Source organism: Dipteris shenzhenensis, chromosome 26 (assembly GCF_047967505.1).
Source record: "Dipteris shenzhenensis isolate YYH24624 ecotype China chromosome 26, Dip_SZ_1.0, whole genome shotgun sequence".
NCBI lineage: Eukaryota > Viridiplantae > Streptophyta > Polypodiopsida > Gleicheniales > Dipteridaceae > Dipteris > Dipteris shenzhenensis.
In genome coordinates this window covers 15,071,014-15,089,494 of record NC_141621.1, presented here as the reverse complement: position 1 = coordinate 15,089,494, position 18,481 = coordinate 15,071,014, and the positions used below count along the sequence as shown (strand labels likewise).

Sequence of the window (18,481 nt, the reverse complement as noted above, 5' to 3'; positions counted from 1 at the left end):
GCTCCTTAGGCACGTCGTTGAAGGAAAACACGTTCCCCCTACACAACTGTGAGGAGGTTTTTTTTGTGGGTTTTTTTCCTTTGAACTGTAGTGGGGGTTTGGGATTGACTTTTGTGTCCCACCTCATGAGCAGGGTCATAAGAGGCTACCGATTGAGTTTTCTCTTTGCCTCTGGAGTTTTTTTTTTGGAGGGAGATTGTTCTCCCACCTCTGCTCGTTTTTTGGTATTGTGTTGTTTTGAATGGAATATATTAATTTTTTCGTTAAGAAAAGAGAGTCCTCAGAGGAATGAAAGCTATTTTAATTTTTTAGCCATCCAAAAGAAATGCATTAGGCACGCATTTGGGGCTGGAGATGAGGAAATCACTTTACATGATGTCAGTGCAAGCTTGGTCCCTAGGACTCGCCAAGGCGTGTTGCCAATGAGTGTTGGAAAAGAGTAGAAGCAGTACTAAAGATATTCGTTATACAAGAGCTTGGGATCAAGGTACAAGCACCATACCCTATAATGTCAGTAGAAACAAGTACGTTACCTTTTGAATGGGATGTACAATGCTAACACACATCCAATACCTCAACAAGGTTGCACAAATGGATACAAGCGGATTACCTCAGAAACTGATGGAGCAAGTAAACGAAAGGGTTGGTACAAAGCAATTGCAGGTGTTCTTGCGTTGTGTTTGTTCTTATATAGGGAATTTACTTTAGAGACGCATTCGGTAAGAACTCATGATAATCGTTTTGTGTTTCTTGTCTAATAGGATAATGCATTACAAATCTCTTTTTGCATGCTTAATTGGTTTGACATTCATGAAGGAATTGAACATTGCACAAAGAAGCGATAACTTAGAACTCTAGTCTTGACCTCTATTGCCAAAGGAAGAATCTAAGTGTTTGTTAGAGGAAATCAATTTTGTTTTAATGTACTAAAGGTAAGGAAGTAATAATGCTTCTTCCTTTTTTGCAGTGTCATCAAGATTGTTTTGCAGTTCTGTAAAGAGAACTCTTTGCAGCAGACTTTCCAGACATTGCAGAATGAATGCCAAGTTTCACTCAATACAGTAGATAGTCTTGAGACGTTTGTTGCAGACATCAACAATGGGCGTTGGGATGCAGTCCTTCCTCAGGTTGCACAGCTTAAGCTTCCAAGGAAGAAGCTTGAAGATCTCTATGAACAGGTCAGTATTGATTCTCTTTTCACACGCAAGTAATATTGCAGGGAGTGTTTTTATAGGGTATGTTGCCTCTAGCCTGCAAAGGAACAGCATCTAGAGCATAATACTGACTATGTTTTGCGAAGGGCTTTGCAGATTGTTTTAGAAATGATAGAGTTGCGGGAGCTGGATACAGCTAGAGCTATACTAAGACAAACGCAAGCCATGGGATTCATGAAGCAGGAACAGCCTGAAAGATACCTGCGTCTTGAGCACTTGCTAGTGCGGACATACTTCGATCCCAGGGAGGTAATGGGTTTATAAGCAGTCGTTGTTTGGATGGATTCAAGTTGCTGGGCAGGGTATCAAACGTTGAAGTTTATGTTGTTGGAACTTGGCAGGCATACCAAGACTCATCCAAGGAGAAGAGGAGGGCTCAAATAGCTCAAGGCAAGGAATTGTGTTCCTGTGCTTCTCTTTTGTTCACTATATATGATGTTGTGATGCCTCAATTTTTAAAATGTGTTTCATGCTAATCCGATAATTCAGCTTGATTTCGGTTAGCATGTCATAAATTGATTGTAATATTAGGGCTTTTATCTCACTTGCAATCCAGCTGCCTCTTTGAGGGGAGACTGAAAGCAAAGAGAACCATTTTGATCAATCAGACTGATTACACTTTCAGCAGTAGATTATCGTGGCCCTAAATAATGAGCATCTACATTGCTATATTTTCAGCCCTTGCACAGGAAGTAACAGTGGTACCCCCATCAAGGTTGATGGCCCTGATTGGTCAGGCTTTAAAATGGCAACAGCATCAAGGTCCCGCACTGAACTTATTTTTCTTTGATTTTCCTACATTTTATCGTAGCTAAAATGCAAGAGGAACATGTTTAGATTCTAGAGTCTGGATTTCCATCTCAAGACCGAGTAATTGTGAACACCAATATTTTTGTGGGCAATATATGTTCAGGGCTTCTGCCACCAGGAACACAGTTTGATCTTTTCAGAGGTACGGCTGCAATCAAAGCAGATGAAGAAGAAACATATCCCACAACACTAGCCCATTCCATAAAAGTACAATTTAAATCTCTTACTGTGGTCGATTGCTTTGGGTTTTAATATGTGCAAGATCGTATAAGCTTGGTTCTGTCAAAGCTACATTAAGCAAGGGAGTTCCAGTCTTGCTTTTCACTAAAGGTGCATGTTGTCTGTGTTTGATGTTGCACAGTTTGGCAAACAGAGTCACCCAGAATGTGCCCGGTTTTCTCCTGATGGTCAATATCTAGTCTCTTCTTCTGTGGATGGATTTCTTGAGGTTGGTATATGCTTAAGTTTACAGCCATACTTGCAACTTGGTGGCACATGGTCTTGCTTTTTTTTCCCTTGGTTCTCATGTAAGTCCATTCAAGCAGTAAGCCGTCTCAGATTTGTAGCTTAATCAGCAATTTAGTGCACACATGGGGCTGTTCTAGGTAATGAGATTTGCTTGTTGGGATGGTTAGAAGGGTGCACATTCTCAACTTCTGGGATGGTAAAAAGGATAAGGTTGCAAGGATGGCATCTTTTGTATTTGTGGTGGTGCAATGAGTTTCACACAGGGAGCTATTCTGTAAGGTTATATTGTTGGATGATTGCAGGAGGAAAAGTTTTCACATGGTGAGCTAATATTATTTTGGTGCTTGCAGGTCTGGGATTACATAAGCGGAAAGCTAAAGAAGGATTTGCAATATCAGGCTGATGTGAGTTGTGTGACCTCTGCATACTCCAGGTGTTTAGAAAGAGGAAAACAGAATGGCAGCAACACCTTTGTGTGCCTGATGACAGGCTAGGTTTTGAGAAGGAACAAATACACATCTGAGTTGCAAACGTGTAGGTTTAAGGACGATCCAAGTTCATGTAGTACACTCACCATAACCCTTTTGTTTAAGAAATGTAAAACAGAAAAGTGGCGAACTCCATTGTTTGCAACATGCACACATTTGTGGATTAAAAAGGAAACAGAAGCACGCTTGTAGGTTTAGTTGTTAAAGTGCGAGGAAGCTTGCTGAAAATGAGATCAAAGAGAGAGAGAAGGAGAGGAGCGAAGAGACACGTTGAGAAGCTAAAAGAGTAACTTGCATTAAAACTGAAAACTGCATACATACATACGGCGCCTAATGTTAGGGCCTCATTTATTCATACCACTCTTTGTACCTTAACAATTGGTACACATTTATTGTACTACCCTTCATTTATTTGCTGCCCCCTTGCACATTAGATTGACATCATTATTTTAACTCTCACACTCCCTCTTAATGATCAATCTGTTCTCTTTTACATTCATCATGTTTCTGAATTTTTCCAACTTATCTCGAGACAATGCTTTAGTAAGCATGTCTGCTGCTTGATCTTCAGTAGAGCAATAAACCAGCTCTATCTCCTTTGCTTGCACCTTCTCACGAACATAATGATAATGAATTTCAATATGCTTCGTCCTTGCATGGAATACTGGATTTTTAGCAATCTGAATACAGCTTTGATTGTCACAATAAATCATTGTTGCACCTGCCTGTACTTCATGTATTTCAGCCAATAAGCACCTCAGCCACACTGCTTCACAAACGGCACTTTTTGCTGCAATATACTCAGCTTCAGTAGAGGATAAAGCAACCGTGGGCTGCTTCTTACTCTTCCATGAAATAACTCTAGAGCCAAGTGAGAAACAATATCCTGAGGTAGATCTTCTGTCATCAACACTGCTGGCCCAATCAGAATCACAATAACCAGCCAGCAATAAATCACAAGATGCAACAAATTCGAGACCATAATTATAAGTGCCCTTAATGTATCTCAACAACCACTTTGCTGCCTTCATGTGGCTTTCCTTTGGATCTGCCATATACTGACTTAGAGCACTCACTGCATATGAAATATCCGGCCTCGTGATAGTAGCATAAATGAGGCTGCCAACCAGTTTCCTATAACCTGTGCCATCCACTTTCTTTTCATCTACACGTGAGGTTAGCTTCTCATTCAATTCCATGGGGGTGTGCATTATTTTTGAATCAGCCATTTCAAATCTTTCAAGTACATCTTTCACATACTTGGATTGGGTAAGAAACATACTGTTTTCCTGCCTCCAAACTTCAATACCAAGACAGTAATGAAGCTGTCCCAAATCCTTCATGTCAAATTCAATTGACAAGCTCTTCTTTATGCGCTTAATCAATGAGGTGCTGCTTCCTGTGATTACCAAATCATCCACATAGACAATGATCAACAATAAATCTGCATTTTCATGAAAGACATAAAGGTTGGAGTCATTCTTACTCCTCATGAAGCCATTCTTTGTGAGATACTCATCAATCCTTGAGTACCATGCCCTGGGAGCTTGTTTCAAGCCATACAACGCCTTCTTAAGCTTGCACACAAGCCTCTCCTTGCCTTTTATTTTAAAGCCTTGGGGCTGTTGTACATATACCTCCTCTTCAAGAATGCCATTGAGAAAGGCAGACTTGACATCTATTTGTGCGACAGATCACCCATGATGAGTGGCCACTGCCAAAACCAATCGTATGGTTGTCATTTTTGCAACTGGAGCAAATGTCTCCTCATAATCAATCCCTTCTTTTTGCACATAACCTTTAGCAACCAGCCTTGCCTTGTACTTGTCCAAGGTGCCATCTGCCTTGTACTTGATCCTGAAAACCCACTTAGTACCAATGGCCTGCTTCCCATGAGGTAACTCAACAAGTGTCCAAGTGTTATTCTTCATGATAGAAGAGTATTCTTCTTCCATTGCTTCTTTCCATTTGCTGTTTTTGATTGCTTCAGAAAATGAAGTGGGTTGATCATTAGAAAGAACTTTTGCCATCAAAGCAAAGTTCACATGTGACGTACCTTTGTCCTTGATTCTTTGTGATCTTCTCAGCCCATCATTGCTACTTTCAGCGTGCTCCAAAGTACTACTATCTTCAATAGTTTTAATGGTCCGAAACCGATCCCCTCTTGAAAGAGACAGTGGTATCCCCCTTGGATCTCATAGTAGGCCGGACAAATACATAGAAAATGCTCCTCTGTCTCGACCTCCTCCATCGTGCATAGTCTCCAGATCCGCTGTTCTCTAGGTATGCCGGCCGGTCTCCCAGCCTCAATCCGTAGTTGGTTGGATGAGACTCGTATCTGTCCGATAGCAATCCGGAAGGCGTGTGAGGCTCTCCTATCCTCGAGGTACTGGGGCCTGATGATGAGACCATGCTCCGATATCCTCAGAAAGTGGTCATGATAGAACTAGGTCTTGGTGGGGAACTCTTGACCCCCCTCCCAAAGCCCGAGAAGTATGAAACTGGAGAAGGTCTAACCGTATGATCGGTTAATCTCATCATGTGGAAGGAGCTTTGGTGGCGCATCCATACTGTACTGAAAGGGGGGGAGCCTATCCATCTGGATACCGTGGCTATCAAACCAAGTGGACACCCGTGCATACCATTTTGTATCAAAGCCTCTCTCTGCCAGGTGTCGGGATGACAGTCTCGATAATCTCCAGTGAGGTAGGGTCCAAACTCTATGGAGAAACATCACGGTTTGGAAGAGGACATCCACTTGGAGAGGTGTCATGGCGAACTCTGCCTGCATGATCTGATGGGGACTGAAGGCTTACTCCGAATCATCCTAGACCCCATGATCACCTGTAGCCTCTCAAATCCCTTCCAGTCAATAGCTGAAAGGTCACTCTTCCAAAAAGGTGCTGCATACATGGTAGTTGGTCTCATGAGAGTAACAAAAAATGCGCCTGGAAACACTCTCTCTCTAGTCGGGCCAGGGTTCCCTTCCCTTGTGTGAGTCGTGCTCTGGCGGCATGGGTCATCGTGAAGCTTGGTCCCGTGAATACTACCCCTAGGTACGTGTAGGACTGCACTATCTCCACTGGCTCCCCACAGTAAGTGAAACTATGGCAACGTTGATGTTGATGAAGCACTGCTTGGGATGTATTGAAGATCATAACCTTTGTGTTTCCAAGGTTGATTGTCAGGTCCCTCTCTCTGCAGAACATCTCCAAGGCCTCCAAGTGTTTTTGCAAACCCTCTGTTGAGGACAAAGTGAGGACTATATCATCTGCATAAAGTAGTATCTGTACCATCAAGTCAGCCAATAGGGAGCCCTCTCCTCCTAAGCGATCAACAAAGGATGTGATCTCATCAATGTATAGTCCGAAGAGAGTCGGTGAGAGGGGACAGCCTTGTTTCACCCCTATGGTGCTCTCAACCCAATTTGAAAGCCCCCCAGGAGCGCGGACACGCCCTTTGACAGACTCGTATAGGCTCATCACTCCCTAGATCATGACCTTTGGGAGGTGTAGCTCTTGGAGTCGCCTGATCAGGCGAGAGCGAGGGACAGTGTCAAAAGCCTTCCGAAAGTCCACGAAACAAGTGTAGACCTTCTGGCGTCTCGACTTCGCCTCCTTGATGATGGCTCTTAAGGTAAAAATGTGGTCCAGTGTGGAGTGCTGTCTTCGGAAGCTTGCCTGCCCAAGAGCCCACTGTCCATGGTCCTCTGGATAACTGTTGATCGCCCTCTCCAATATCGATCCGTAAATCTTAGCCAGAGTGTCGCCAATCATGAGTGCGCGGTAGTTCCTAGTATCCATGGGGTCCCCTGCCTTATGTATCAGTACAATGGTGGTAGTGCTCCAAGTAGGTGGGAACCTGTGACATACCGCATGGTTGAACAGTTGCGCTAGAACCGGGGCCAGGACCTCCTGCCCATGTGCAAAATGCTCTGTACGTAGCTCCTCATGGTTTGGTGCTCTCCGGTTGTGCAGACAAAGGAGTGTATTCCTTATGTTGTGCGCAGTGAACAAGTGACAAGTAGTGGGTCTAGGCATAGAGGACATATTTGGTGGCAATTGACCTAGGACATCGTATAAAGAGCATGCATATCTGTGCCAAATCTCTGGGTCCGTGATGGAATGGGCCTTTTCCCTCCGATAGGAGTCCCTAGCCGATAGTCGGGTCTCCCCCTTGAAAGGATCCGACCACCTCATCAATCCTGCGAGTGAGAAAAGTCTGCTTCTTACGTCGTGTCATCCGACGTGAGATGCGATGCGCCTCAGATGAGGTCAGGTGTCCCAGGGACTGCTCGTGTGTGAGGTGGCTCTCATCTCCTTACAGTCATCATCATACTAGGGATTCTGAGGCATCTTGCCAGGCCGGGCATGTGTGGGTCGAGTCGTAGGGAAAGATATGATGGCAGCCTCGTGTACCGCTGAAGCCAAAATGGCTGAAACTTGAGCAAGGTCTACCTCTACTCCGTGTAGGGTCAGAAGCACTCGAGCTAAATGACTCACGTAGACTGGATCGAGACTTTGGTCAAAGTGGACATGGGTCTGAGTGGGCGCATGGAGGATTCTCTCTATGACTGGCCTGGTGGTGGAAACACGAAATGTCAGGTATGAGTGATTTGCACCGAGTGGGGGAGGGGGTATTGCAAAGTCATGAATTTGAGATGCGAAGGCAAGGGAGCCCATCATGTAGTCCACTATACTTGTCCTGTCACCACAATGTAAATATCCTAAGTTAAAGTACAGTTGACCATTTATTTGATCTTAATTAAAGAGTTTTATATGTGTTAATTACGGTCAAAGAGTCATTTTAATGGTCAAAGGATTGACTACGGTCAAAGATACTTGACTCCAGTCAAGTAAACCTGACTGCGGTCAGAGAATGTTGACTTCGGTCAACAAGACTTGGCACGCGCCAAGAGGGGTTAACCTCGGTTAACCAAGATGTGCCAACCTCGGTTGGAGAGACTTGGCTATAATTAAAGCGCCTTGACCTTTGGTCGAAGCTCTTTAATTATAATCAAGAGTGTTGACCTCGGTCAACCAGAGAAAATATATATATATTTATTTATATATATATATATATATTTGTTTAGATGTGCACATGTGTTCAGTGGGGACGCCCACCGTGACTAGGATTAGTCCACAATGTGTTATTTGCATGCAAAGCGCTAACAATTAATGGGTACCATGGTGTTGCGCTTTAATTAATTGTTGCAGGTACTAGGAAGGATTATTTTTTTTCCTAAGCGAAATGGGAGCCTGACAAGCACCTAGGAAGCGGTTTGTGTGACCGAGAGCTTTGAAGACTCCAGAATGGCCCTAAGTGGCTTGTAATAAGAGTTAGTCTAGATTGTAGACAAGTGGCATGTTGCCAATTTGAATGGGGTTTGAAGCCCTTGTAAAGAAGGATTTCTTTTCACGTATGAAAGAGAGAGACTTACGAGACAGCTTCCTGCTGAACTTTTGTAACAGTTTTTCTGAAAGTAATAAAGACCTTCGGGGGGGTCCAGCCCGACAATTTGTCTTGGGCCCTAATGTATGATCAGAGAGAGGGAGTGAGGGAGAGCTGTGGACAGTTTGAATTCCGTCGTTGACGTGAAGCCATAGTTGTTTTATTCCCCTCCAGCTCGGTTTTATTGGTATCAGAGCCGAGGCTCAAAAACTTACTGAAGTTTTTGACGATTCAAAGTGTTGGAATAAAGAGGAGCAAGCGAGTGTTTATGCATACGGCGGCAAGTCTGGCTAAACATATTGCCCTACCGGAAGTGCAACTCCTCTTTTAGGCAAGAGCCCAAGTAGCGTTGTGTCTTGCTGGGTAATTACGTGATGGAATTCCCAAAGGAAGCTAAGGAGAGATTCCATGAGCCATCGTGAACGGCAAAGGAAGGGGTCCTGTGAATGCAAAAGGACGAACAATGGAAATCGGGAAGGCAATCTTGTGCTGATAATCCCAAAGAGACGTTTTTACGCGGGTACTGAATGGTTGGCAAGCGCGGGGGTGTCAGCTGGTGAATGATGACGAAGAGCTACGCTGGTCGACAGAGGCTTTGTTCCTTGAGACGGGACCTGACGCACCTTCACCAGAGAACAGCGCTAACACACCTCCACGCAGGTGTACGTTGACGGAACACTTTCCGCTGGGATTTTGTAGACGGGTGTCACGGCGACTCTTGTTCTTCACGCGTAGCATCATGGTGCCTGCAGGGGTGCTGCGTTGATGCTGACGTGGAGCGCTGATGTCATCTCTGCTGACGTGGCAGATCTGACACGTGGCGCTGACGTGATGCTGACGTGGCAGCCAGCAGGTACACAGTGCACCAGATCACGTGGCAGTGACACGTGGCACAAGACACGTGGCGCTGACGTGGCGCAGTACAGGTGGCAGACAGCTCAGATGCTGACATGGCACTGACACGTGGCAGCCAGCCTGGCAGACCTGTGGTTAAGTTAATCCTGGTAAAGTTAAACCCTGGTTGGTTGACCCGTGGTTAGTGAAACCCTGGTTAAGTCAACCGTAGTCGGTTAACTCTGGTTAGTTGAACCAGTGTCCAGTTAGTTCAACTTTGGTCCAGTTAAGCTGGCCTAACCAGACCAGTTTGGTTGATGTAACCAGTCCAGTTAGTCTAGTTGCAGACTAACCAGACCAGAATCAGATAGTCGGTTAGAGTAACCAGTAGTTACTCATCTGGTTACTGTTTTCAACAAAAAAAAAAAAGAGACAGTTGCAGAGACAGTTTTGGCTATCAATTTTTACCTGCCTGCCAGACTTTTACTGTCAGAAAAGTAGCAGAAAACCAGAGAAAAGCAGAGAAAACAGAGATTTGCAGAAAATGGAGTATGCATGCCTTTGAACAGTAAAAAGAGGGAAAAACAGATGCCTTTTGAAGCCATCTGCAGCAGCCAGAAAAGGGCAACATAGTTGATGATGCTTTGGCAATTGTGTGGGTACATGCTTTGAACTGACAGCCCGTACTGGCATAGATTGTGAATGCAAAACACCTCTTGTTGAGGTACTTTTTCTGTTGGAAAAGCAAAGGTAGTGTGCATAAATTACTTGCACAGTGTGAGAAAATCTGCAGATCTCAGAATATGGATCAATCACCTATCCAGTGGGATTCTCAAGATAGGGATGTGCATCCAAGACAGAAGAATGTGCCACAATCTCAACAAGAATTTGAACAAATGGTACGCACTCGTATACAAGAGCTGGAAAATCTTAAAAGGGATCCCAGGGCTCAGCATTTGTTTCCAGCAGAAGCTATGCCTAATCCAGTATATGACGTGCCAATGCCAGAGGCACACTCTCGTGTACAGTCTGAGAGAGAGAGATCTCATAGATCTCATAGGAGACGGTCCCATAGTAAAAAGAGATCGAGGCATCGTCACCGATCTCCTAGTCCATCACCGTCTACCTCGAGTTTGACTTCTGTGTCTTCTTCTTCCTTATCAGATAAACCATCCAGGAAAAGAAGGAAACACGAGAAGTCTGGGAAGAGAAAGTCTTCCAAAGCGACCAAGGAATTTAAAGAGGGAGGAAAATCTGTCAAGTTTATGACCTACAATGGACAGTATGGTCATACAGACAAAGCATTGCAGTTTATCAGACAGTTTGATGCTGCATTTGGTACAGAGAAATTTTCAGAATCCTCCAAGTTAAGAATGGTCAGCCTACACTTAACAGCAACGGCTAGTGCATGGTGGAGTGCACTGACCACAGATGGGTCAGCCCCAAGAAAGTGGAAGGGCTTCAAGAAAGCCTTCTACCAGCAGTTCATGCCTAAACAGTTTAGAGACCATGTTCTTCAAGACTGGGACAGCTTGCACATGGATGCAGGAGATACAGTGGATGGGTACAACCAAAAGTTCTGGGATGCTTATTTGCAGGTTGCACCGTTCAAAAAGATCTCCAAAGGTACCCAGATGAGAAAGTACAGAGCAGGTCTCACTCCAAAAATTCAGGCAGTAGTGAATGCTTTGGGGGCAAAGAATATTCAAGATCTTATGCATTCAGCCTCAGTAGCGAGTCTTGTACCGCTACAAGATCCATCTACAGTGCCATCCTTGCATGCAGGACGTGCTGATAAAAAGAAATCTGATTTTATAAAATCAGAAAAGAAAGAGTCCCCTAAGGCTGAAAAGAAAGGGTTTCAGCCTCAGAAGCCGAGGGGTACTCAGTTCTCAAAGACCTATAAAGGCAAATCTATTTTTACCCCTGAACAGATAGCGGAATTCCGTAGAGATGGGAAATGCTTCAGGTGCGGTAAAGAGGGGCATGTGGCTGCCCAGTGCCCAGAAAAGCCTTCATCATCGAAGGGAAAAGAGGCAGAGAAGCCACGAGGACCGCAAAAGCCAATGGCGGGGGGTATTCCTGATATACTGGGTCATGCTTTGAACCCAGAAGAACGAGAATTGCTGCTATCATGGGGTAAAGTTAGAGACCAGCAAGCGCTAATTTTATTTGATCCAGGGGCTACTGATAATTTCATATCAGAGGATCTAGCCCTGAGGCTGGGAATAAAGACGGAAGAGTTAGGCAGGGCTTTGGATGCCGATCAAATGTTTTGTGGGAATCCTGTGCCAGTTACTCCCTTGATAGGGAAGCTCCGTCTACATGTTCAAAGTTATGTGGATCAGGAAGACTTCTTCATTTCTCCACTGAAACATTATGATGTAGTTTTGGGGATGCCTTGGTTTCACCGCAAGGCAGTGAAGTTGACTCTTCCTGAAAGAGTGCTGGAATTTGTACATAGGGGGAAAAATCAGCGTGTAATTGCCAGGAATAAAGGGGACACTATCCCCATTGTATCTGATGTTTCATGCGGTAAAGCAATAAAGTCTGCAATTTCTGCGTACATGGTTTTTGTAAAAGAAAAAGAGAATGATATGCATGCTGAAATGAATGATGCAGACAAAGATAAGTTTCAGTTTTTGGTAAACTTTAAAGATTGCTTTTCTGATGTTTTGCCAGGGGAGTTAACCCCAGAGAGACCAGAAGATCATCAGATAGAGTTAATGCCTGGTAGTGAGCCACCAAACAGACCCCCTTATAGAGTCAGTGCGACTCAGAGAGAGGAGATTATGGCTCAAGTACAGGACTTGCTGTCCAAAGGCTTGATTCAGCCCAGCTCGTCTCCTTTTTGTTCCCCTGTACTGTTAGTACAGAAGAAAGATGGTTCATTCCGTATGTGTGTTGATTATCGCGCACTGAACAAAATGACCATCAAGAATAGATTCCCTATTCCGCGTATTGATGATGTCTTGGATCAGTTAAATGGAGCTTCAGTTTTCAGCAGGATAGACTTGAAGAGTGGCTACCACCAAGTGAGGATACAGCCTCAGGATGTGCATAAGACAGCATTCCGCACAACATTCGGGTTGTATGAATACTTAGTGATGCCTTTTGGATTGACAAATGCTCCAGCCACATTTAACAGAATGATGGATCGCATCTTCCGGAAGTACAGGCATTTTACCGGTACTTTCTTTGATGATATCTTAGTTTTCTCTAAGACAGAGGAAGACCACAGAGAACATCTTGCTATAGTGTTTCAAGAGCTAAGAAATCATCAGCTCTATGCAAACAGCAAGAAAAGTGAGTTCTTCTTGGAAGAAATCCACTATCTGGGGCATATAATATCCAAGAATGGGATACAAATGGATCCAGCGAAGATCCGTGCCATTCAAGAATGGCCAGAGCTGAAAACTGTGCATGAAGTTCGAAGTTTTTTAGGCTTGTGTTCTTACTACAGAAGATTTATCAGACATTTTGCTGATATCGCAGCTCCATTACATGACCTCACTAAGAAAAATGCAGCTTTCACATGGGGATTATCACAGAAGAAAGCATTCAATACACTCAAGGAAAAGTTGACTACAGAGCCTATTCTGGTAGTTCCGGATCTGTATCAGTCTTTTGATGTGGATTGCGATGCTTGTGGAGAATGTGTTGGGGCTGCATTGCATCAGAATGGTCATGTAGTAGCCTATGAAAGCAGACGACTTCGGGATGCGGAAAGATATTTAGGAATCTATGAGAAAGAGTTATTGGCTGTAATTCATGCCATCCATACCTGGAAACATTATCTTTTGGGTGCAGATTTTACTGTCAAAACAGATCACCAAAGTCTGAAATACTTTTTGACTCAGACCAAGCTTTCAGAGAAGCATATGAAATGGGCAAACATGCTGTCAATGTATCATTTTCAGATTGTCCATACTCCAGGAATTCGAAACAGAGTGGCAGATGCCTTGTCCCGAAGACCCCAGGTCAATAATGTAACTATTGCTTATCATCAGGACCTGGAAGGCATGAGGGAACAATATGCTCATGATTCTGATTTTGGTGAAATTTTACAGCAGATGCAAGAAGGACAATCCACCAGTCACTATTTCCTGAAAGATGGGTATTTAATGAAAGATGATTGCCTATGCATCACCCAGGAGATGAGGAAAAAGATTTTGGGGGAATGCCATGCACCTCCCTATGCTGGACATAGAGGAATTACAGCAACAACTCTAGCACTAGAGAGGTATTTCTTTTGGCCAGGAATGCGGAAAGATATACATCAGTTCGTTACTGAATGCCTTACGTGTCAGAAAATGAAATATGATAGACAGAAGGCACCTGGCCTACTTATGCCTCTTCCCGTGCCTCAGGCACCATGGGAAAATATTACAATGGACTTTATTTTTGATTTGCCAAGATCAAAGTCAGGGAATGACGGGATTTGGACTATCATAGACAGATTCAGCAAGCAAGCTCATTTCCTTCCGGTTCGCAAAACCATAAAGGCAGATCATATGGCTAAGTTGTTTATGGCACAGATCTTTAAACATCATGGTATGCCTAAGTCCATTGTTAGTGATCGAGATCCCAGAATGACCAGTCTATTCTGGAGAGCTTTATTTGATAACATGGGGACGAATCTGAATTTTTCTTCTTCTTTCCATCCCCAGACAGATGGTCAAAGTGAAGTAGCAAATTCTACCATTTTGGATATGCTGAAATGCTACGTGGGTGACCAAAGTTCAGACTAGGAAGAGTACCTACCGTTAGTAGAGTTTGCTTACAATAATACAGTACATAGCTCTACAGGGAAAGCCCCTTTTGAAGTCATATATGGGAAGGTGATTTTGCCACCTATATTGAGGACTAAAGATGAAATATTTGCAGCTGATCAGTTTGTAAGAGACCTCCAGACAGCTTACAGCCAAGTCCGGACAGCAATTGAAAGGTCTCAAGAGAAACATAAAAGGGCTGCAGATAAACATAGGAGACAGTTGGACCTCAAGGAAGGGGACTGGGTACTTTTAAAGTTTGAAAAAGCTAGGCTCCGCAAGTTTAAAGGCAAACAGAAAGTGTATGCAAAGTTATCTCCCAGATACTATGGCCCTTTCAGGGTTACAGAAAGAATAAATGAGGTTGCATACAGATTAGCATTGCCAGAGCATTGGAGGATTCACAATGCATTCCATGTGAGTCTTCTAAAGAAATTTCAAGGACCAGAGCCTACAGAACCAGTATCAGAGGATCCACCAGAAGTGGATGAGCTGGAGGAAGTCCTTCAGCCAGAGCAAATTGTGTACCATACTGTACGTAAAGGCCCTCAGGGTAAGGAATTTTACAGGTATCTTGTAAAATTCAAGAATTATACGGCATTAGATGCCAAGTGGATGGACGAAGACATGTTATCCGATCATCCACAGCTTTTGGATGTTTACAAGGAAGCTTTTCAGTTGAGGTCAACTGAATAGAAGCCGAGGGGATGTCACCACAATGTAAATATCCTAAGTTAAAGTACAGTTGACCATTTATTTGATCTTAATTAAAGAGTTTTATATGTGTTAATTACGGTCAAAGAGTCATTTTAATGGTCAAAGGATTGACTACGGTCAAAGATACTTGACTCCAGTCAAGTAAACCTGACTGCGGTCAGAGAATGTTGACTTCGGTCAACAAGACTTGGCACGCGCCAAGAGGGGTTAACCTCGGTTAACCAAGATGTGCCAACCTCGGTTGGAGAGACTTGGCTATAATTAAAGCGCCTTGACCTTTGGTCGAAGCTCTTTAATTATAATCAAGAGTGTTGACCTCGGTCAACCAGAGAATATATATATATATATATATATATATATATATATATTTGTTTAGATGTGCACATGTGTTCAGTGGGGACGCCCACCGTGACTAGGATTAGTCCACAATGTGTTATTTGCATGCAAAGCGCTAACAATTAATGGGTACCATGGTGGTGCGCTTTAATTAATTGTTGCAGGTACTAGGAAGGATTATTTTTTTTCCTAAGCGAAATGGGAGCCTGACAAGCACCTAGGAAGCGGTTCGTGTGACCGAGAGCTTTGAAGACTCCAGAATGGCCCTAAGTGGCTTGTAATAAGAGTTAGTCTAGATTGTAGACAAGTGGCATGTTGCCAATTTGAATGGGGTTTGAAGCCCTTGTAAAGAAGGATTTCTTTTCACGTATGAAAGAGAGAGACTTACGAGACAGCTTCCTGCTGAACTTTTGTAACAGTTTTTCTGAAAGTAATAAAGACCTTCGGGGGGGTCCAGCCCGACAATTTGTCCTGGGCCCTAATGTATGATCAGAGAGAGGGAGTGAGGGAGAGCTGTGGACAGTTTGAATTCCGTCGTTGACGTGAAGCCATAGTTGTTTTATTCCCCTCCAGCTCGGTTTTATGCCCCCCCTCCATGTGGGAAACAAGTGAGTCCACCGGATGATGGCCATCTCTGGAGGCCGTCGTATATGATCAGATCATATACTACTCCCATCACAAGTAGGTGCCGCCCATACCCCATCACCTGTGGAGCATCTGCTGAGTGTCTCACTATTCCGAGCTTTGCTGCATCTAACTCTGGGACTATGAGGGAATCGGATGCAAAGTCCATTAGTCCCACCTGGGTGTCCCTTGTGCGTGCATTGAAGTCACCAAGGAGGAGGGTGTCACCCTGTCTAGAGAACTCTGTGATATCATCATGTATACTCTCATACGGACTGTTCCCTTCTGTGGCAACCTCACGTGCATAGGATGATGTATCCGGAGGAAAGTAGCACACTGCAATGAAGATCGGCCGTGCATCTGGTATCTGAACTCTAATCCACATGTCCCATGCATGCTCCTCTTTCCTAACCACTGAAAGGAGTGGCCTCAGAGCTGATTTGAAGAGGACAGCCACACCCCCAGAACCTCGTGCTCCACCCCCAGAACCTCGTGCTCCACTATCCTCCTGAGTTCCCTCCTATGGGCAGACTCCCATGTGTATCCTGTCACGGTGGGCAGCCCTCTCTCTAGGCTTTCGTGTGTCTCGGTGTAGAAGACCATATCTCTGTTACTGTATGTCTCCAAGAACCCTCCTGGGTCGGACCAAAGGGTGCCATTACAATTCCAAACTGCCATCTTCCGTTTGTTTTGCATACTCGTCCCATTGTTCACACACTGTCATGTGCTGTTCCCTTCTCCAGCATCTCGTACTTCTCTTTCTGCCCTCTCTCGAAAGATCACCTTGCCATCTCTGTAAACTGCCCATTTCCCCTCTTGTCTTGCAGCCATCACCCACAACATTCCTTCCCTTCTATGCTCCTGTTGTAGGAGTGTGGCGTGCATCTCGATCTCCTGGAGGAGGCTCGACGCAAGACTAGAGCCACCGTGACTACCATGGGACGTGTCCCGGGTCTAAACAATGACGGGAGGTCTCCCAAAGTGATCTGTGTGTCCCCTCGATGCCTCATGTGTCGTGTTGCGGTCGTCAGGTCAGGGTCTCTGTCATGTCTGCGGCTACAGATTGGATGATCAATATCACTTGATGGTAAGAACTCTGTGATCCTGCTCTGAGAGGTGTCTGGTGGTGTGGCCAAGCCCCGTCACCTGAGTAAGTACTCTCTGTGTCGGACCCCCTCATGAATGAAGGCCGCGAGGCATCTCTGATCTAGGTAGGTGAGGAATATGGAAAGGGACCCGAAGCCGTCTCTGAAGAGAGACAGTGGTAGCGACCTCGGATCTCGTAGTACATTGGGCACCTGAAAATAAAATGCTCCTCGGACTCAACCTCCTGACAGTCGCACAATGTGCATATGCGATGCTCCCTAGGGATCCCCTCTGCTCTGCCGCTCTCTATGCGAAGGCGGTGTGATGATATTTGAAACTGTCCGATGGAGATTTGTAGTGAGTGAGGCATGTGTAGCTCAATGTACCTCAGTGGTGTGATGAATCCCTTCTCCGAAATACGAAGACAGTGATCTCTGTAGAAGCTCAGCTTCACTGGAAGCTCCCTCGGCTCCAACCAGGTCCTAAAGGTGTGTAGCTGTAGGAGATTCTCTCGAATGACCTGGTTGGTGTGTGGCCCGATCGGGATGGTGGGTGGGACTGTTGCCAACCTCATGGAGGAATCGAGAGCCAACCATGGCAACCTCTGTCTCCTTGATGTGCAGTCCCTATATGATCTAACCTGGTGTAGATATGTGATGGTTTGAAAGGCTGCATCTAGCTGGAGTGGAGAAAGAGATGTATTAACGTTTGTAGGAGGCTGCGCGGGCTTATGAGACAAAGTGCAAAACCAAAAGGTAACTCATACAAGCCACTAAGGGCTGAAGCAAAGGGCTCACTAAGGCCCTTGTTGAAAGCTAAAGTGCTAAGCTAGCTAGGGAACAAAATAGTATAGTAGCAAAATATCAGAAAGTATTAGGTGCTCAGAGCTAAGCTCCTAGTACATGGCCAAGTTATATATATATATATATATATATATATATATATATAAAGATAGATAGATATCTCCAGGTAACCGGGTGTCTCTCTGATGAGATGTAAGGAGCTCTCGTATTTGTGTCTGTCGTCGATGTGGTGGAGGGCGTGGTCTCCTCGATCTCTGTATCCGATGGGCTACGTCAAGTGTGATACCTTTGAGGAGGGCTGAAATAGACCGGACCTCAATCGTGCGTGCTCTGGTTCCTCTCCGTGTCGCATGTGGAGCGCGTGTCTCGTCTGGCAGCATCGTGGCGGAGAGTCCCACTGCTGATCCATGATGCTTTCATCTCATCAAGCTCCTCTCCCTCAGCCTCACCGGCAACTAACTCAGATGCATGGAAATCTGTAACAAGTTTTTGTGCTCTGTCGATCTCAGTGACCTGTGGCATCAATCCCTTTCGCTGCCTGGTCTGTCGCATCAGTATATCTCTCTGTCGTCGCATCTCAAGAAGAGCCCAGCACAAACCTGATCGGGAAAATGGATTAGTCGTGTAAGTGGACCAAAGCCATGCCCCTCCTAAAAGAGGCAGTGATATCGCCCTCGGATCTCATAGTACGTTGGGCAAACACATAGAAAGTGCTCGATTTTGGGGCAGAAATGGACCTTGACCAGGGGCTAGGACAGCCTAGGCCAGTGGCTGGTTGTAGAGAGGTCAAAAGGGATAAGGAGGTACTATATAAGTGATATGCACTCATGTGCAACTGTCCCCAGTGTACATAACCTGCAGATTTGCTGCTCTCTAGG

At 44.8% G+C, this 18,481-nt stretch overlaps 1 protein-coding gene across 1 annotated transcript in view; it reads left to right on the top strand.

Moving 5' to 3' along the window:
• The window catches only part of SMU1 (transducin family protein / WD-40 repeat family protein), an 85,228-nt gene that overhangs the window by 37,251 nt on the left and 29,496 nt on the right, over positions 1 to 18,481 (top strand). The window contains exons 2-8 of the mRNA XM_087397339.1: positions 968 to 1,178; positions 1,311 to 1,463; positions 1,556 to 1,604; positions 1,893 to 1,976; positions 2,128 to 2,231; positions 2,386 to 2,472; positions 2,843 to 2,896. Of these exons, the coding sequence (XP_087253465.1) occupies positions 968 to 1,178; positions 1,311 to 1,463; positions 1,556 to 1,604; positions 1,893 to 1,976; positions 2,128 to 2,231; positions 2,386 to 2,472; positions 2,843 to 2,896 (742 nt within the window). The remainder of the gene's footprint in view (positions 1 to 967; positions 1,179 to 1,310; positions 1,464 to 1,555; positions 1,605 to 1,892; positions 1,977 to 2,127; positions 2,232 to 2,385; positions 2,473 to 2,842; positions 2,897 to 18,481) is intronic.